Here is a 20,767-nt window from a genome sequence, read left to right on the forward strand (position 1 = left end):
TATCACAACAGACACTGCAGAAATTCAACATACCTTCGGAGACTTCTATGAACAACTATAGGCCACCAAGCAAGATAAACTGGAAGAAATGGACAGTTTCCTAGATACCTACCAACTTCCAAAATTAGGTAAAGAGGAACTGGATAACATGATCAGGCCCATCACAGCTAATGAAATTGAAACAGTTATCAAAAACCTTCCCAAAAATAAAAGTCCTGGACCAGATGGTTTCACAAATGAATTCTACAAAACCTTCAAAGAAGAACTAATACCTCTACTTTTAAAAGTCTTCCAGAAGATTGAGGACACTGGAATACTCCCTTCCAGCTTCTATGAAGCCAACATCACCCTGATACCAAAAGCAGACAGGGACACAACCAAAAAAGAAAACTACAGACCAATATCTCTGATGAACATAGATGCGAAAATATTGAAAAAATTCTAGCCAACCAGATACAGCAGTATATTAAAAAGATTGTGATCATGACCAAGTGGGGTTTATCCCAGGCATGCAAGGTTGGTTTAATATACATAAATCAACCAGCATGATCCACCACATCAACAAAAGCAAGACCAAAAACCACATGGTCATATCAATAGATGCAGAAAAAGCTTTGGACAAAAATCCAATATCCCTTTATGATCAAAACACTACAAAAAATGGGAATAGATGGAAAATTCCTCAAGATAGTGGATTCTATATATAGCAAACCTACAGCCAATATTATTCTCAATGGTGAAAAATTGAAATCAGCTACTAGACAGGGATGCCAACTATCAGATCAGGTACTAGATCAGGGCTGCCCACTATCACCATTACTATTCAACATAGTGTTGGAAGTTCTTGCCATAGCAATCAGGCAGGAGCAAGGAATTTAAGGGATACAGATGGGAAGGGAAGAAGTTAAACTCTCCCTATTTGCAGATGACATGATAGTATACACAGAAAAACCTAAGGAATCCAGCAAGAAGCTTTTGGAAATCATCAGGCAATACAGTAAGGTGTCAGGCTACAAAATTAACATTCAAAAGTCAGTGGCATTCCTCTATGCAAACACTAAATTAGAAGAAGTTGAAATCCAGCAACAAAAACAAAAAAATATCTAGGAATAAACCTAACCAAAGAAATGAAAGACTTGTATACTAAAAATTATGAGTCGCTACTCAAAGAAATTGAAAAAGACACAAAGAAGTGGAAAGCTATTCCATGCTCATGGGTTGGAAGAATTAACATAATCAAAATGAATATACTACCCAGAGCCATATACAGATTTAATGCTGTCCCCATCAAGATCCCAACCACACTTTTTAGGAGAATAGAACAAATGCTACAAATGTTTATCTGGAACCAGAAAAGACCTAGAATTGCCAAAACAATCTTGAGAAGAAAGAACAGAATTGGAGGCATCACACTCCCAGATCTCAAATATAGGGCCATTGTCATCAAAACTTCTTGGTACTGGAACATGAATAGACAAACTGACCAGTGGAATAGAATTGAGAACCCAGAACTAAGCCCCCACACCTGTGGACATCTAATCTTTGATAATGGTGCCCAGACTATTCAATGGGGGAAAGCAGAGTCTCCTCAACAAATGGTGTTGGAAAAAATGAGTTGAAATTTGAAACATGCAGAAGAATGAAACTGAACCACTATATTTCATCCAACACAAAAGTAAATTTCAAGTGGATCAAGGACTTGCATGCTAGACCAGAAACTAACAGATACTTAGAGGAAAATGTTGGCAGAACTCTTTTCTGCATAAATTTTAAAGACATCTTCAATGAAACTAATCCAACTGCAAAGAAGACTAAGGCAAGCATAAACCTATGGGACTACATCAAATTAAAAAGCTTCTGCACAGCAAAAGAAACCACTATCCAAACCAAGACCCCTTACAGAATGGGAGAAGATCTTGACATGCCATATTTCAGACAAGAGGCTAATAACCAAAATATATAGTGCTTGCCAAACTCATCAACAAAAAAAACAAATGACCCCATCCAAAAATGGGGAGAGGACACAGACAGAATATTCACCACAGAAGAGATCCAAAAAGGCCAAGAAACACATGAAAAAATGCTCCAAGTCTTTGGTTGTCAGAGAAATGCAAATAAACACAACAGTGAGATGCCACTTCACTCCTGTGAGAATGTCCCACATCAGAAAAGGTAACAGCAGCAAATGCTGGAGAGGGTGTGGGGTCAAAGGAACCCTCCTACACTGCTGGTGGGAATGTCAGTTGGTCCAACCTCTGTGGAGAACAGTCTGGAGACTCTCAGAAGGCTAGAAGTGGACCTGCCCTATGACCCTGCAATTCCTCTCCTGGGGATATATCCTAAGGAACCCAACACACCCTTCCAAAAATAGCTGTGTACACCTATATTCACAGCAGCACAATAAATAGCCCAAACCTGGAAGCAACCCAGGTGTCCAACAACAAACAGATGAGTGTCTGAGCAAGTTATGGTATATTACAATGGAATATTACTCAGCTATTAAAAATGGTGACTTCGCTGTTTTCAGCCCATCTTGGATGGAGCTTGAAAAATTCATGTTAAATAAAATAATTCAGAAACAGAAGGATGGATATGGGATGATCTCACTCTCAGACAGAAGTTGAAAAACAAGATCAGAAGAGAAAACACAAGTAGAACCTGAACTGGAGTTGGTGTATTGCACTAAAGTAAAAGACTCTGGTGTGTGGGGGGGTGGGGGTGGGGAGGATACAGGTCCAAAAAAGGATGACAGAGGACCTAATCTGGGTTGTATTGTTATATGGAAACTGGGAAATGTGATGCATGTACAAACTATTATATTTACTGTAGAATGTAAAACATTAATTCTCCAATAAAGAAATTAAAAAAAAAGAAATTGAGAGGAAAGGGTAAGACAGAGAGGGAGAGAGGCAGAGAGACCCCTCCATTCACCCCTCCTGAAGCTTTCCACCCGCAGGTGGGGACCAGGGACTTGAACCTGGGTCCTTGCACACTTTTAATGTGAGTGCTTAACCAACTGTGCCACCACCCGGCCCCTAGAATTGGTGTTTTTCAAGAGCTCAATGGCCAGTATGGCAAGTGGCTGCCATGTAGAACAGTGTGGATTCCAAATGTTTCACTCAATGTGGAAAGTTCTGTTGGGCAGAAATGACTTTCAAACATTTGACAGAACCAGAGCTAAGTAGCTGAGTAAGACAGGATAAGAGCCAAGCAGGCAATCAGGGACTTCTAGTAAGAGGAGGGTCGCAGGGCCAGCCCAAGGGTGGTAATTGCAGAGATGGAATGAGGGTAGGTGAGCACTATAAGATCACCTCCCAGGCAGTAGAGACAGCATAATGAAATAAAGACTTTCCTGCTTGAGGCTCTGATATCCCAGGTTCAGTTCCCAGCATCACTCTAAGACACAGCTAACAGTAGTCAGTCTCCACTCACCCCTCCTTAAAATAAAATAACTAAAAAGAGAAAGGCTCCGTTCTCTAAAGAGATTGCATAATAGTTATGCAAAAGAACTCCATATCCAAGGCACCAAAGATCACAGGTTCAATCCCCAGTGCTACCCTAAACCAGAACTGAGCTGTGTTCTGTTAAAATAATAGTAAGTTAATCCCCCCCCACATTCATTTCCATGAACTTAGGGTCACTGCACCAGTACCACACATTTCCCTGAAGCAAGATGCCCATCTTGTGTGTGTGTAGGGGGTGGTGGTGGTGAGGGAGAAGGAACAGGTCCTTAGATAGACAAACCTTTACAAGCACTGGTATCGGGGAAAGGGTTCACTCCCGTTTCTCTCCACATATTGATCTGCTGAGCTCAAAGGGACAGACAGCGGCTGGCTGCTGGGAGCAGGACTTAGTGTCAGATGTTGACAGGGATTAGATGTTGTGGGGGGGGGGGTCAGAAATATGATATAGAGAAAAAGGAAGATTGACAACAATATTGATTTTACAAATTCCACTCGGAAGAGTTTTCTTTCCAATAATGTCAGCAAACCTTCTAGGCTGACCTTCATTGGCTTGACGTGGCTTAGTGTCCATTCCTGTGCCGGAAATAGGCTTCTTGGAAAACCAGGTTTGAACTGGCCAGATCTGATCATGTGTTCCCACGGGGTGAGGGAGTGTGGGAGCAGGGAGGGTCAGTTCCACCGTGCTTCTGAGTGGGTGGGGGTCAAGTCGTTTTGCAAAGTACCCCCAACCCTGAAGTCTAAAGAAGGAAAAGGGATTCTAGGTTGGCGGAAGCCACAGCAGCCCTCTGCTCAGTCCTGAGTTATGGACAACTATTATTCCTGGGGAACAAGAGCAGAAAGGCCATTCCAAGTCCTGTGAATCAAAGGTTGGAAGGCACAGTGGCAAGCAGTGAGGGCTCAATGAGTGCTTATGCAAAGGCAGAGTCACCAGGGAGTAAGTGGGAACATACATTAGAGGATAATCTTGCTCTTTGGGGAAATAAAGGAGTCCGATGCAATGAGGGCACAGTTTTATTGAGTCTAGGAAATGAGCCAGCCAACAAAGGATGGGGATAAGTGGTACATTTCTGAAAGGAGTCCCTTAGAGACAGGGCTCAAGGCTGTTTAATTAATATAGAAAATGACTCTGGAGCAAGGCAGTCACAGAGAACTCTTTAAGGTCTGCTGATGGCACTAAGCTCCCCAGCAGTGACAGGAAGGAGAGGAGGCAGGTCTCTGGGATCTGTGTGAGTGGCTTCAGAGATGGCAGCTGAGCTTCCGTGAGGAGAAGGCCGGACGGCAGCTCTAGGGACCACATTCCAGCAATCTCCAGGACTCTGCTTATGACCAAGGAGAGGACTGGGATTTAGATGTGACCGCTGTACATCTTCAGACCCAGCATCAGAGAAGCAGAGTGGCCTGGAAGTACTGGCACGAGAAGGAATGAGACCATCATGCGGAAAATCACCCAAGACAGTGCCTGACCCTTGGTCACCCGCTACGCCCCTTAGCCTGTGCTCATGATGGTATGCCTATGCCTTTCTTTGTCCTTCTTCTGTGGTCCAGCCATCATCCAGACCTTCAGAGAGCTTCACTGTCTCCCAAGCACACTACATGATCTGGCTGGACTTAAATGTAGGAGCAGTAAGAGCCCTACAAACTAGCTGGTCTTCACCCTAGATCTGGGGGGGGGGGGGGGGCTCGAGTTCTCCAAGCTCTGAGTCCCTCCTTTGCACAGTGGAGATAATTTGGGCCGGATGGTTGCACACCTGGTTGGGTACACATGTTACGGTGTGCAAGGACCTGGGTTCGAGCCCCTGGTCCCCACCTGCGAGGGGAAAGCGTCACAAGTGGTGAAGCAGGGCTGCAGGTGTCTTTTTGTCTTCTCCCTCTCTATCTCCCTCTTCTCTCTTGATTTCTGGCTATCTCTACCCAGTGAAAAAATAATAAAAAATCATTAAAAAAAGAAAAGTGTCTACTGGAGTAAAAGTCACGATGAGTGGAAAGGGGTTAGGGGCTGTTGGCAGGAACCAAAAAAAAAACAGTAGTTTTCTTAGTAAGAGGCCTTATAGCCTTTGCAGCCTGGTCGGTCAGAACGCCTTGCCCAGCAACACCAGACAACCAAACCAACGCCTTCTCCCTGTCTTAGGCCTCAAACTTGTGTGGCTAAGGGGCCTTGTTTGTTAATTGACACTCGCAGCAGCCTCTTCTGATCTCAATGTGCCCTCAGCAATCTGTTCACAAGGTCTGAGGTCTTGGCTTCTGGGCAAGCTGTTCATCTCTAGTATCTTCCCTCCTGGGATGCATTGGATCGACCTTCCCGTGGTGCATCCCGTGAGGACCCATTTATTGGGGAAACTGACGATCCTTCCTAGCCGACTGAATCCACATGGATCCCAGTCACTTTCAAAGCCAGCAACAAGCAGACATCAGGCTCAACCTGACGCTGTTGACTGGCTACGGAAGAAGGGCAAACGCCAGAAGAAGAATCTTCCCTCCTGGCTTTGTTGGCCTGGGTGGGGACCTGGCACCGTGGTGCCTTACCCTGCCCCCGCCTCGTCCAGCCCCGATTCTATTTGCAATGACTGTGCTGGACTGGACCGGCTGAAAAGGGCCCTTTCATGTCTTGAAATCTTAAAGTGTCAGAATTTAATTAAGCAGGACAGTCGTCCTTTCTGGCGGGGACACAGGCGCCAGAAAGCTTGCGCCAGAAAAATTGCGCCCAAGCTGCTGCCCCTCCCACGCCCCCCTCCCCAGGCCTGCGAGCGAGCCTTCTGCCTTTCCTCCTCCCAAGCTGGGCTTGGGTGGGGGGGTGTCTCTGGGGGCTCCGGAAACACGTGAGCGCACCCCATCCCCACCCCGCAGCCGGCAGGGGGCAGCACAGCCCCGCCCGCAGAGCCGGCGCAGCCCCGGGGGAGGAGGGAGGAGCGCGGCCTCAGTCCCCGCGGCTGGCGGGCGGGCGGGCGGTGCAGACTCCCGGGTGGGAGGCGGGGGCTGCGGGCGCGAGGGCAGGCGCAGCGGCAGCCGGCGCTCGGCGGGGCCTCCTCCGGCGGCGAGGGGGAGCGAGAGCACGCAGGCCTTCCCGGGCGCCCCGCACCCCTGCAGCCCCCGGCCCCCGGGCCCCAGACCCCCGCCCGGCCCGGAGCGCGCGCCCCGCAGCAGCCGCGGCCCCGACCCCGGAGGCGGGAGGCGGGAGGCGGGAGGCGGGAGGCGGGAGGCGGGAGGCGGGCGCGGGGGGCGGGCGCGGGAGGCGGGAGGCGGGCGCGGGAGGCGGGAGGCGGGAGGCGGGAGGCGGGCGCGGGCACCGCGGCGTCTGGGCGCTCGGGGCGGCGGCGCAGGGGCGGAGGCAGGGGGCGCCCCCCGCCAGGATGCTGCGGTTCCTGCGCCGGACCTTCGGCCGCCGCTCCATGCAGCGCTACGCGCGGGGCGCCGCGGGGCCCGGGGACGAGCGCGACGGGGACCCCAGGGGGGGCGCGGCGGGGCCCGGGGCGCCGGGGGGCGGCGTGTACCCCGCGGGCGGGGGGCCCCTGCTGCCGGGGGGCGCGGCCGTGCACATCGCCGCCGCGGGCGCCGCCAAGGCCGCGCTCTACTGCCGCGTCTTCCTGCTCGACGGGACCGAAGTCAGCGTGGACCTGCCGGTACGTGGCGCCGCCCCCGCGCCCCGCGCCCCCCGGGACCCGAGACGCCCGACTGAGGCCCATGGAACCCCGGGAAGGCCTGCGCCCCCCACTCCTGGGCCCTGTCTGAGCCCGGGGAAGGCCTGCGCCCCCACCCTGCACCTTGTCTGAACCCCGGGAAGGCCTGCGCCCCCACCCTTGGGCCCTGTCTGAACCCCGGCTGGGCTTGAGCCCCCCACCCCAGCACCTTGTCTGAGCCCTGGAAAGGCCTGCGGCCCCCACCCTCAGCACCTTGTCTGAACCCTGGTTCTGGCCAGCGCCCCCCACCCCTGCACCTTGTCTGAACCTGGGGAAGGCCTGCGCCCCCACCCCCTGCACCTTGTCTGAACCCTGGGAAGGCCTGCGCCCCGCACCCCTGCACCTTGTCTGAACCCTGGTTCTGGCCTGTGCCCCCCACCCCCAGCACCTTGTCTGAGCCCCGGGAAGGCCTGCGGCCCCCATCCCCAGCACCTTGTCTGAACCCTGGTTCTGGCCTGCGCCCCCCACCCCTGCACCTTGTCTGAGCCCCGGGAAGGCCTGTGCCCCCCACCCCTGCACCTTGTCTGAAACCCGGAAAGGCCTGTGCCCCCCACCCCTGCACCTTGTCTGAACCCCTGCTTGGCCTGCATCTCCCACCCCTGCACCTTGTCTGAGCCCCGGAAAGGCCTGCGCCCCCCACCACCAGCACCTTGTCTGAACCCTGGTTCTGGCCTGCGCCCCCCACCCCTGCACCTTGTCTGAACCCCAGCTCGGCTTGAGCCCCTCACCCCTGCACCTTGTCTGAACCCCTGCTTGGCCTGCGCCCCCCACTCCTGCACCTTGTCTGAACCCCGGGAAGGCCTGTGTCCCCCACCCCCAGCACCTTGTCTGAGCCCCGGTTCTGGCCTGTGCCCCCACCCCCTGCACCTTGTCTGAACCCCGGGAAGGCCTGTGCCCCCACCCCCTGCACCTTGTCTGAACCCCGGGAAGGCCTGCACCCCCACCCCCTGCACCTTGTTTGAACCCCGGGAAGGCCTGTGCCCCCCACCCCCAGCACCTTGTCTGAACCCCGGGAAGGCCTGCGACCCCCACCCCTGCAACTTGTCTGAACCCTGGTTCTGACCTGTGCCCCCCACCCCTGCACCTTGTCTGAACCTGGGGAAGGCCTGCACCCCCCACCCCCTGCACCTTGTCTGAACCATGGCCCTGGCCTGTGCCACCCCCCCCCCCCCAGTCTGAATCCAGGTTCTGGCCTGTGCCCCCCTCCCTTGTTGGTCTGCGCCCCCCTCCTCTGGGCCTCGCTATCTCTCTGTGCAACTCCCAAAGTTCCGGACCCCATCATTCCTTTGGCCCCGGGCAGGGAACAGAGGCCACACCCCCCTTCGGTTCCAGAGGGGACCTGCTGGTGCTGACTTATTGACCACAGATCTCAAACCGGGGGTGGAGGGGTTAGGTCGTGGCCAGGCCTTGGTAAGACCTCGAGGAGAAGCCCGTTGGCCTGCTGGCAGCAGGTGTCTGGAGTTTGGGCTTGGAGTCCAGGACCATTTCTGCTTTCCTTATACTCCACCCCCATCTCCGTCCCAGAGCCTTTGGACTTGGAATGGTAGGGGCTGGGCTGGCGACAGGGAATCTCTAGACTCATTTGTACTTGGCCACCTTGCTGGGGCCCCAGGGACGGCCCCCTGGTGGCCTTAGGGCCCAGCTGCCGGACTTTGCCCCAGGGACAGCACTGGCTGCAGGGAACAGGGAGCTGTGGTTCTGGCCTGAGTCCCAGCCACCTGCGTACAGGTGGCTGCATCCCGCCTCCAGCCCCAGCAGAGAGCAAGGCTGTTCAGTCTCCCCCCCAGGGCTCTGCTCCCCCCAGGGCTCTGCTGTCCCCCCCAGAGGGCTCTGCTGTCCCCCCAGGACTCTGCTGTCCCCCCAGAGGGCTCTGCTGTCCCCCCAGAGGGCTCTGCTGTCCCCCCAGGACTCTGCTGTCCCCCCTAGAGGGCTCTGCTGTCCCCCCAGGACTCTGCTGTCCCCCCCAGAGGGCTCTGCTGCCCCCCCAGAGCTCTGCTGTCCCCCCAGCACTCTGCTGTCCCCCCAGAGGGCTCTGCTGTCCCCCCCAGAGCTCTGCTGTCCCCCCAGGACTCTGCTGTCCCCCCAGAGGGCTCTGCTGTCCCCCCAGGACTCTGCTGTCCCCCCAGGGCTCTGCTGTCCCCCCAGGGCTCTGCTGTCCCCCCAGGGCTCTGCTGTCCCCCCAGGGCTCTGCTGTCCCCCCAGGGCTCTGCTGTCCCCCCAGGGCTCTGCTGTCCCCCCAGGACTCTGCTGTCCCCCCAGAGGGCTCTGCTGTCCCCCCAGGACTCTGCTGTCCCCCCAGGACTCTGCTGTCCCCCCAGGACTCTGCTGTCCCCCCAGGACTCTGCTGTCCCCCCAGGGCTCTGCTGTCCCCCCAGGGCTCTGCTGTCCCCCCAGAGGGCTCTGCTGTCCCCCCAGGACTCTGCTGTCCCCCCAGGGCTCTGCTGTCCCCCCAGGGCTCTGCTGTCCCCCCAGGGCTCTGCTGTCCCCCCAGAGGGCTCTGCTGTCCCCCCAGGGCTCTGCTGTCTCCCCAGGGCTCTGCTGTCCCCCCAGAGGACTCTGCTGTCCCCCCAGAGGACTCTGCTGTCCCCCCAGGACTCTGCTGTCCCCCCAGAGGGCTCTGCTGTCCCCCCAGGACTCTGCTGTCCCCCCAGGACTCTGCTCCCCCCCAGGACTCTGCTGTCCCCCCAGGGCTCTGCTGTCCCCCCAGAGGGCTTTGCTCCCCCCAGGGCTCTGCTCCCCCCAGGGCTCTGCTCCCCCCAGGGCTCTGCTGTCCCCCCAGAGGGCTCTGCTGTCCCCCCAGGGCTCTGCTGTCCCCCACCTATGGTTCTGCTGCTCCCCCCCTGCCTCCTCCCCCAGACTCTGCTGTGTTTCTAGCAGAGGGTCGGGTCCCAGTCGGTCAGACCCTCACGTTAAGGGCACCCACCATGCACCTGGATGCGGCAGCCTTTGGGGGTCTCTGGGTGTGACTGAGGACAGGGCCGCGACTGAGTTGGAGATGGATGGAACCCATCATCCGGAGAGGTTCCAGGGGGGCCAGGGGGTCATCCTCCAAGTTTCAAAGAAAGTGTTGGGACCTTTCCGGGTGGGGAGGATTCTCTGGACTCCAGGACAGTAGGAGCCTGTGAGAATTTCACATGGAATAAAAGAAAAAGCCTGCCTGCCTGCCTGCCTGCCTGCCTGCCTGCCTGCCTCAGCTCTCCTCAAAGAGGCAGAGTCTCCAGACCAGTTTGGTTTTTTAAGGCAGCTTTCTTTCCTCCTGCACCTCAGGCTTTCTTTCCTCCTGCATCTCAGGCTTTCCACAGGAACTCTCATGACGATGCCTGTTGTGGACCGCTTTTATTCATCGTCAAGTGAGAGGCCGCCCAGGTGCTTAGACGTGTTTGGAGAATGGCACTGAGGCCTTATTGCACCCCAGGAATGATGCTCTTCAGCTTTGGCTGAGCTGGGAGGGGAGGCCTGGGGCGGAGATGGAGCAGGCTGCCTCTGGGATGAGCGGCTGGTGTGAGGTGAGGATGTGACTGTTTGGGCCTGAGGTTGCGGAAGGAAAGCCATCCTTGGACACTTGGACGGTGCTTCTAGCTGGGGGTTTGCTCGTCTGTTCTCCAGGCATGATTCGTTTATCAGGTGTATTGCTTCTGTCAGGTCTGTGCCACAGGCTTAAGGGGTGTTTCTGGGTTGAAAAATGCAGACCAAATAAAGTGCATGTGTGGAGAAGAATTCCAACAGGCACCCAGAGGAGCAGATTGGGAAGGGGGAGCCTGTCTTTATAGCGTGGGGGTCCTCCTGCTGCTGGGTGGCAGGGAGGCATTTGCACTCTGTGAGCGTCCTTTACTATTTGACCAATGAAATAATAGCGTTTCTGCACAAGGGCAGATCTGTTGATGCCTTGAAGTTGTGATTAGGTTCCAACCTGACCCCTACCATGTTGAAGGAAGCTTTGAAATCCTGGGTTCTTGTACACACACACACACACACACACACACACACACACACACCCCATCTCTATCTGGAAAAGCCCAGAGCAGTGAGGCTCTGACAGTGGCAGACAAAAAACAAAACCAAAGCCAACAACACATGGAGTCAGGCAGTGGCGCACCGGGTTAAGCACACATGAGTACTAAGCACAAGGATCTGGGTTCGAACCCCTGCTTCTTACCTGCAGGGGGGAGACGCTTCACGAGCGGTGAAGCAGGTCTGCAGGTGACTGTCTTTCTCTCCCTCTCGATCCCCTCCTCCCCTCTCAGTTTCTCTCTGTCCTGTCAAATAAAAATAGAAAGAAAAGGTAAAAGGCCACCAGGAGCAGTGGATCCTCAGTGCAGGAATGGAACCCTGGGGAGGACCCTGGAGGAAAAAAACAAAATAAAACCAACAAAGAAACATAAACAGGCAAAACTGACTTAATGAGCCTTATAGTTTATTTCTCTACACACATGTATGTCACTGTCACAAGGCAAATAAAAAGGAAGTGCTGACTTTTGCCATGTGAGTTCTCAGGGAAGAAATATTGATGCACATAATCACTGCAACTGTCCGTCTATATTTGTATAGATCCCCCCCCCCTTTAAGGCCTCATCTTCTCTTCCTCTCCAAGTCACACATACACATATTACTACTTCCAAATGTCCCTCCTTTTCCCTCTTCTCTCTCTGGGTCCTGATGGAACTGAGAGATTCAGGGCCCTCTGGTTATCTTCCCCTTATCATTTCCCCCACACTGGGAGTCTGGATCAAAATTCTTATGGGGATGCAGAAGGTGGGAGTTCTGGCTTCTGTCATTGCTTCTCCACTGGACATGGGTGTTGGCAGGTGGATCCACACCCCCAGCCTGTCTCTGTTTCTCCCTAGTGGGGCAGGGCTCTGGGGAGGGGAGGTTCCGGGACACACTGTTACGGTCGTCTGCCTGAGGAGGTCAGGTTGTGTCATGGTAGCATCTGCAGGTTGGCGGCTGAAAGACAGTAAGATATAAAGCAGGACAAATTGTTTAATAATCAGGATCCCAGAGGTAGGAATAGAGCAGATGAAACTAGGGGTCTCCGTGTGGGAAGAAGCTAGGAAGTCTATTTTAGGTGTGTTCCAAGGGGCCCTAACTAGTAATTCTTGCCTGAGCCTGACAGCTAACATGCAGGTGGACTACAAGTATTGTCTGGGGAGTGGTGTCAGAGTTGAGAGGAAGCCTAGAAAGCTGGATCAGGGCAGAGAGTGATTCACCTTTAACCCCCAGGCCTTCTCAGCAGAGCTTTCTATCTCTGCTCGCGGACATTAGTGCACTGCCAGACTGACTGTGACTCCTGATAATTAAAACCTTCAGCAGGTGCTCCCTTCAAGAATCTTTGCTCAGTGTACTCAGAGTTATTATGCATTGCCATAAGCTGTTTTATTAGCCCTCATCAAGAAACTTGTGCTCTGAAATCACCCAGAACACCCTACCACCCTCAGTGCGATCATCACGCCCAGGGCACATTAATTCTCAGCTCAGTTGACACTCACTGGGCGTCTCCAGTGTGCCAACGGCTGTGCTGCGGACAAAGAGGTGAATGAGAGGTGGCCCTGAGATGCCTGGGAAAGGCAGGTCGAAACAGGTCTTCTGAGTCCAGGGGGCGTGACAGGTCCCCCGGCAGGTGCTGGGGCGTGGAGGAGCAGGGAGGACTCCCGGGGCTCTGGTACTGAGAGACGACAGGGCTGCGTGCAGGGCCCACATTGCTGCTGCGTTTTTACTCCAGCGATTGTGTCCTGGCCACTTCTTGCCCAGTTATTATACACAATTCAGCAATTACAATCGTCTTCTTTAGCTAAGCTCCCCTGATGGGGCGGTGCCTCTTCACCTGCTGGTGGCTTCACTGTCTTCCACCTCTGAGTGCTTTTAACCACTCCTGGCGGCCATTCCTTCCATTTTATTAGACAGGACAGAGAGAAATTGAGAGAGGAGGGGAAGATAAATAGATAGACAGACCAGGTAGACATGCTTCACTGCTTGTGGAGGAGCTGGGGGCTTGAACCGGGATCCTTGCACTTTGTACTATACGTGCTTAGCCAGGTATGCCCCTGCCTGGCCCCTGTCAGCAGTTTCTCAACCTCAGATAAAATGTGACCCAAATACTCTTTGATTCTTAAGAATCCACCCAGACATGCACTTGGCGGGAGTTGGTGCACATACCCACCTTTCAGGCCGCCCTTGGCTCCCTCTCTAAACTGGAGTGCCATTCTCCATTCTGAGCCGCTCCTCTTCAGAAAACCCCCCTCTGCCTGGAAAGGTGGCTGCCTCCCAGTGCAAGCCTTGCCCAGCCCTCAGGTGTGGTCTGGTCAGAGGTGAGCAGGGCTCCCTTGGCCCTGCCCTGGACACTTGTATTAGCACGGCTGAGGGTCCTGTCAGTGTGCTTGGCAGCTGTAGACTCCCGTTAGCTCTTGCTGGCTGAATCCCATCTCCCTCCTCTGTGTGCTCAGACTCCCAGCAGCTCAGTGTGGAGAGCTGTCAGCGTCTGTGGTTCTGATGGGGGGAGCACTCCTGCCATGCCCTGGAGGGCTCAGCCTGTTGGCCACTATCTTATTTCTCTGTAACTGAGAACAGCACTGATTCAGGGTGGCACAGTGCCGGCACAGAGCGTCGGTTAGAACATCCATGCTGGGGGGGCCCAGGCGGTAGCGCAGCGGGTTAAGCGCACATGGCGCGAAGCCCAAGGACCGGCGTAAGGATCCCGGTTCGAGCCCCTGGCTCCCCACCTGCAAGGGAGTCGCTTCACAAGTGGCTTTTCTCTGTCCTATCCAACAACAGGGAAAAAAATAGCCTCCAGGAGCAGTGGATTTGTAATGCAGGCACTGAGCCCCAGCAATAACCCTGGAGGCAAAAAATAAATTAAAAAAGAGTATCTGTGCTGGAGTCCCGCAGACTGGTGGCACAGCCGCGGGCAGCTTGAGCTCTCTGTGCGTCCATTGTTCTGGTCTTTAAAGTGGGGCTGTTAGGGGGATGCCATTTCAGTGCCAGGCGCTCACTGGTACGGGGATTCTAGGGGATTCCAAGGTGAGACGGCTGTCCAGGGTCTCCACTAACTGCAGGCGCCCAAGGTGGCTGCTTGGCTCTGATTTTACACGTGCTTCATTCGAGCCTCCTCTTGGCTCTGTGCAAAGTTTTTGGGGAAAATCTCCAGCGAGGAATTTAAAAACGCAAACAACTGCATGTAGGGGCCAGGCTGGTTGAGGGCACATGTTACAGTGCACAAGGACCCAGGTTCAAGCCTCCAGTCCCCACCGGCAGGGGAAAGCTTTGCAAGTGATGAAGCAGGGCTGCTTTCTCCTTCTCTGCCTTTCTCCTTCTCTGTCTCCCCTTCTGTCTTGATTTCCTTCTCTGTCTCCCCTTCTGTCTTGATTTCCCTCTCTGCTGTCTCTATCCAACAAGTAAAGAACGATTACAAAAAAACTCAAAAAAATGAGTTGTGCTAATCTCAGAATTGTTTTCAGCCTCCTTCAGTGGGATTTGGTAGCTAAGTGTAATAGGAGAGATGCTTTTTAACTTTTCTTCACTTGAGAAAAGAACCCTCTCCTGCCGATAAAGAGAAAAATGTAGTCCTTCAGCTTTCAGGACTTTGAGACTCTTCTCTGATCTGGCAGAACATGCACCCACAATGTCCATCCACTTCTCTCGGGGTTGAAAGAGCTTTTTGAGGAGTTGCGAACAGCTCCCTTGGGTGGCGTGTTCTGGGCCATGCACCTGGCCCAGGTTTAGGTGCTATGATACCCAGTGCTGTGGTGTGTCTCTGTCTGTCTCTGTCTGAAAGAGAAATAAGACAAAGAGAGACCTATTTGAATGAGTGGGAGGAAGGACCTCGGTCCTGGGAGGGTTGCATCATGTTCAAGGTATATCTCTAAATGACAAGAAATCCAGCATAGTGGTTCAGTGTGCACCAAACTGACCTAGAAGTTTCTTTTCTCTAAGATTCCCAGTGGACCAGTGGCTAGAGCACCGGTCCTGCATGCAAGCGGTTTTAGACTCAACCCCCCAAGACTAATTGAGAGAAGCTAGCACAAAACTGGTGGGGATTCTATCATGGAGAATGGACCAGTGCCTTCTGCATATGAGTGTGTGTGTGTGTGTGTGTGTCTGTGTGTGTCTGTGTGTGTGTCTGTGTGTCTGTGCGAGTATGTGTGTGAGTGAGTGTGACGTGTGTGTGTGTATGTGTGTGAGTGTGACTGTGAGTGTGTATATGTGTATGTGAGTGTGTGTGTGAGTATGTGTGTCTTTGCGAGTATGTGTGTGAGTGAGTGTGACGTGTGTAAGTATGTGTATGAGTGTGACTGTGTGAGTGTATGTGAGTGTGTGTGTGTGAATGTGACTGTGTGTGTGAGTGACATGTGGGAATGTTTGTGTGTATGTGCGTGTGTGTGTCTTTGTGAGTGTGTGTGTCTGTGCGAGTATGTGTGTGAGTGAGTGTGACGTGTGTGAGTGTGTGTGTGAGTATGTGTATAAGTGTGACTATGAGTATGTGTATGTGAGTGTGTGTGTGTGTGAATGTGACTGTGTGTGTGACTGTGACTGTGTATGTGAGTGACGTGTGGGAATGTTTGTGTGTATATGCGTGTGTGTGTCTTTGTGAGTGTGTATGTGTCTGTGAGTGTGTGTATGTGTACGTGTGAGTGTGTGTGTGAATGTGACTGTGTGTGTGACTGTGACTGTGTGTGTGAGTGACGTGTGGGAATGTTTGTGTGTATGTGTGTGTGTCTTTGTGAGTGTGTGTATGTGTACGTGTGTGTATGTGTCTGTGTGAGTGTGTGTGTGAACTCTGCCATTTTCTAAATTTTTCTATTTTCTTTTTAAAAAATTTATTTATTATTTGATAGAGACAGAGAAATTGAGAGAGGGGGGAGAGACTGAGAGGGAGAGAGACAGAGAGAAACCTGCAGGCCTGCTTCATCACTTGTAAAGCCTCCCCCCTGCAGGTGCTGCAAGTGAGGACCAGGGGGCTTGAACCCGGGTCCTTGTGCCCTGTAATGTGTGCACTTAACCTGATGTGTCACCCACCTCCCGCTCCTCTCTCTTTCTTATAAAAAAGTAAACAACTAAATTGAGTCAGGGAAGCGGTCCATACTTTAGACATGGCACACATAGATGGGACGCTGAGTTTGACCTCAGCACCTCAGCATGAATGAATTCGCCTTCCAGAATCTGTTCCCCAGGTCCGGCACCTCATGGATGAATAAGCAAACACAATGGCCGGTGGCCAGCACTCGGTGGAGGTTGTGCTGACTGAGGCTCGGAATTCTAGAGGTGGTTCCTTCACATCTTTTAAAAAACACACCACCCAGGAGTCGGGCGGTAGCGCCGCGGGTTAAGCGCACGTGGCGCAAAGCGCAAGGACCGGCATAAGGATCCCGGTTTGAGCCCCCGGCTCCCCACCTGCAGGGGAGTCGCTTCCCGGGTGGTGAAGCAGGTCTGCAGGTGTCTGTCTTTCTCTCCCCCTCTCTGTCTCCCCCTCCTCTCTCCATTTCTCTCTGTCCTATCCAATGACAGCAACAATGACAATAATAATAACCACAACAATGATAAAAACACAACAAGGGCAACACAAGGGGAAAAAATGGTCTCCAGGAGCGGTGGATTCGTGGTGCAGACACCGAGCCCCAGAAATAACCCTGAAGGCAAACAAACAAACAAACAAACAAAAAAAAAAACACCCTCTCTACCTCAGGAGAGGAGGGACACCCAGACTGTGAGTGAGCTCCCGGACAGCCTTGGGTTTGCATTTGTGTCTTGAGTTTAGGAATGTTTTTAACATCTTTCTAAAAATGTATTCATTAGATAGAGACAGAGAGAAATTGAGAGGGGAGGAGGAGATAGAGAGGGAGGCAGACAGAGACACCTGCAGCCCTGCTTCACCACTCGCAAATCTTTCTCCCTGCAAGTGGGGACTGGGGCCTTGAACCCAGGTCAGTTTCTCTCTGTTCTGTCAAATAAAAATAGAAAAGCAGAGGGAGTCGGGCGGTAGCGCAGCAGCGGGTTAAGCGCAGGTGGCGCCAAGCGCAGGACCGGCATAAGGATCCAGGTTCGAGCCCCCGGCTCCCCACCTGCAGGGGAGTCGCTTCCCAGGCGGTGAAGCAGGTCTGCAGGTGTCTGTCTTTCTCTCCCCCTCTCTGTCTTCCCCTCCCTCTCTCCATTTCTCTCTGTCCTATCCAACAACGATGGCATCAATAATAACTACAACAAGGGCACCAAAAGGGAATAAATAAATAAACCCAAATAGAAAAGAAGAAAATGGCTTCCAGGAATGCAGGTACTGAGTCCTGGCAATAAACCTGGTGGGAAAAAAAAGTAGATCAGCAAGTTAAAACACTATCTAAAATATATTTATTTTAATTTTTATTAGTGATTCAAGTGTAGTTTTTTAAAAAAATAATTTAAGAAAATTCTAGAATTCCGGGGGTGTGGTTTCACCCTTGGTGTACTGAGTCACCACACCCACCACCCCAAGGCCCGGCCCCGCCCAACAACCACTGTTCTCACAGTCTAGTTTAGTTAGCTCTTTTTTTTTCCCTTGCAAGTTCATTTTCTTGTCTGTATTCCACATGTGAGCAAAGCCACCCAGGAGTTGTCTTTCACCTCCAGCTTCCTGTGTTCCTTCCCCTGAGCAACAGTGGCTCTAAGTTGCAGAGTAATGTTCCACTGGCTGTCTTCCATGACTTCCTTATCACCGTCTGTCCTTGGGCACTTAGGTCGGTTCCACATTGTGTGAGTCCTGTGGCTGTGGACATGTTTACATGAAAACCCTTTGGAATCAGTGTCTCCATGTCCTTTGGCTGTCTGTCTGAGAGAGGTATTCTGTCTTTATTTATGAACAGTTTTCCATAGGGACTGGCCCAGCTTGCATTCCTCCCAGAAGGACATCAGTCATTCGCCTTGCTTGCTCACCAACGCCAACCTCTGTCATTTCCTGTTCTGTTCTGTTGGTGGAGGCTTACAGGTGTGGTTTGAATTTGCATCTCTCCTGTGGTTAGTGATGTGGGCTGTGTCTGTGGGCCATCTGAATGTGTTCTGTAGAGAACTGTCTGGCCAGGATCTTTATCCCACATTTTAACTGGGTTGCTTTATTTTAAGCTATATGACTTGAAATTCTTTTTAAAAAATTATTAATGATTTAATAATGATTAACAATATTGTAAGATAACATGGTTACAATTCCCACCACCAAAACTCCGTGTCCCATCCACTCCATTGGAAGCTTCCCTGTTCTTTATCCCTCGGGGAACAGGGACCCAGGATCATTATGGGGAGCAGAAGGTGGGAGTTCTGGCTTCTGGAATTGCCTCTCCGATGGACATGGGTGTTGGCAGGTGGCTCCACACCCCCAGCCTGTGTCTGTCTTTCCCTAGTGGGGCAGGGCTCTGGGGAGGGGAGGCTCCAGGACACATGGGTGAGGGCGTCTGCCCAGGGAAGTCAGGATGGTGTCACGGTAGCACTTGCAACTTGGTGGCTGACAGGCATTGAGATATAAAACAGGACAAACTGTTTAATGAACAGGAACCCAAAGATAGCAATAGAGCAGAGGAGATTTGGGGCCTTCATATGAGAAGAAGCAAGCAAGTCTCTTTTAGGCATGTTCCAAGGGGCCCATGACTTTAGAAACTTTTGTCTGAGCCTGACAGCTAACATGCAGATGAACTACAAGTATTGTCTGGGGAGATGATGTCAGAGTTGGGAATAGGACTAGAAAGCTGGACCAGGGCAGAGTATTTATATACTTTCCAAACATGAGGAAAGTATATAAATACCATTAACTGTAACCCCATCAATCTGACCCAGGGCCCGTGTCTGTTCACATTCAGCACAGGAGCCTGTGTGACCTCCGCGTCCCTGTCAGTCTGAGCTCGAAGTCCGTGGTCACAGCTGGAACCTTCTAGGCTGCTCTCATGTCAGGACCCGTCTTCCTCGAGGGCAGAGCAGGCTGACCCGCCTCCCTGCAGGCAGTGGGGCAGCCCTTATCAGACCTGTAGTGTTTTAATACCCATCCCTTGTCATTTGCGATATCCAAATACCGTCTCCCAGTGGCTGGCTCACCTTTTATCCTTGGGAAGTTCCTTTCTGTGGCTAGAAGCCTTTTAACATGCTGTGACCCTGTTTGCTTAGGCTTTCTCTAATTTTTTTTTTTTTTTTTGCCTATGGAATTCCATCTCCAAATTCATCTCTGATGTCAGGGCCCGAAGCATTTCACTTGCGATTTCTTCTATGTATATCATTTGTAGTTTTGGGTCTAATAGCTACATCTTTGTGTCTCGGCAGTATGGGGGCTCTTGCCCCTCCCTGTAATCCTCTGTGTCCCCATTGGCCACCTGAGCAAGCTTTATGCAGCCTCCACCCCCCTCCACCCCCAGCCCGCCTGGGATGAGAAGCAAGCTTTCCCTGCTCAGAACCTCGTCCCCAAGTCCCCTCACCTTTGGGGCAGGGTGAAGTTCATGTGGCCATTGAGCCCCTTGGTCAGAATGTCTACCTTGATGAAGGCACTGCCCTCGTCCTGCTCCCAGCCAGAGATGGGGGGGGGGGGGGGACAGCGGGCAGGAGCATCCCAGCGCACCCTCAGTCTCAGCCAGGAGACCCTCTTCCTGCTCCTTCTGCTTGGCGTCTCTCCACAGCCAAATGCTCTTCACTAGTCACGCTTGCTCTTCAGTTGTTGGCTTATTTATCTGTTTATTTTGCCTTGCTTTTTTTAATTATCTCTATTCATTTACTGTACAGACAGCAAAAATTGAGAAGAAGAGGGAGAGAGATACCTGTAGCCTTGCTTCACCACTCTTGAAGCTTTCTCCCTGCCGGTGGGGACGAGGGGCTTGAACCTGGGTCCTTGTGCGTTGTAATGTGTGTGCTCAACCTGGAGCACCACCACCCGGCTTTGTGTTCTTGGTTTATTTATTTATTTATTATTTATTTTTCCCTTTTGTTGCCCTTGTTTTATTATCGTAGTTATTATTGTTGTTCTTGATGTCATAGTTGTTGGATAGGACAGAGAGAAATGGAGAGAGGAGGGGAAGACGGAGAGGGGGAGAGAAAGACAGACACCTGCAGACCTGCTTCACCGCCTGGGAAGCGACTCGCCTGCAGGTGGGGAGCCGGGGGCTTGAACCAGGATCCTTGAGCTGGTCCTTGCGCTGTGCATCACATGTGCTCAACCTGCTGCGCCACCGCCTGATTCCCTCTTGGTTTATTTTTAATCGCTTTCCATAACTTTTGTTTGTATGTTTGTTTACCCGTGATGTATTTTCTTCAGCCTGGAAAGGCGTTGAACATTTACACTGCATAGAACAGTGGCAGTGGAGCAGCAGGGCCAGCTAGGCCCCGAGGGTCATTAAGAGGGGAGGGTTGCTGTAAACAGAAGAGTCATGGAGCTGGGAGCTGGCTGTTGACCTCCCAGCGCCAAGTGGCTCTGACACACAAAAGGGGAGCATTTTGGACACAGCTGTGGTGTTCTCCCCCCTCCCTTGCTCTCTGTCTCTCACCTTCTAACTGTGGTAAAAAGAGAGTCCTTTGGGTGCGATGGAATTGTACAACCAGGAAGCATCTTTTTCTGGTTTTCCATCTGTTTAGATAAAAACCTGAGCAGGAGGAAAAACAGAAAAAGATGCTTCCTGGTCCGACATGAGGTGGCACAGGGAG

General features: G+C 52.5%; 1 protein-coding gene across 12 annotated transcripts in view; it reads left to right on the forward strand.

Moving 5' to 3' along the window:
- Positions 1-6,709: 6,709 nt before the first annotated feature.
- EPB41L4B (erythrocyte membrane protein band 4.1 like 4B) overlaps positions 6,710-20,767 on the forward strand; it is a 200,836-nt gene continuing 186,778 nt past the window's right edge. For all 12 annotated transcript variants that reach the window (XM_060199039.1, XM_060199043.1, XM_060199041.1 and 9 more), the window contains exon 1: positions 6,710-7,081. In XM_060199039.1, the coding sequence (XP_060055022.1) occupies positions 6,812-7,081 (270 nt within the window). In that variant the 5' untranslated portion in view covers positions 6,710-6,811. The remainder of the gene's footprint in view (positions 7,082-20,767) is intronic.

The sequence above is a fragment of the Erinaceus europaeus genome, chromosome 10 (assembly GCF_950295315.1).
Source record: "Erinaceus europaeus chromosome 10, mEriEur2.1, whole genome shotgun sequence".
Classification (NCBI taxonomy): Eukaryota; Metazoa; Chordata; class Mammalia; order Eulipotyphla; family Erinaceidae; genus Erinaceus; species Erinaceus europaeus.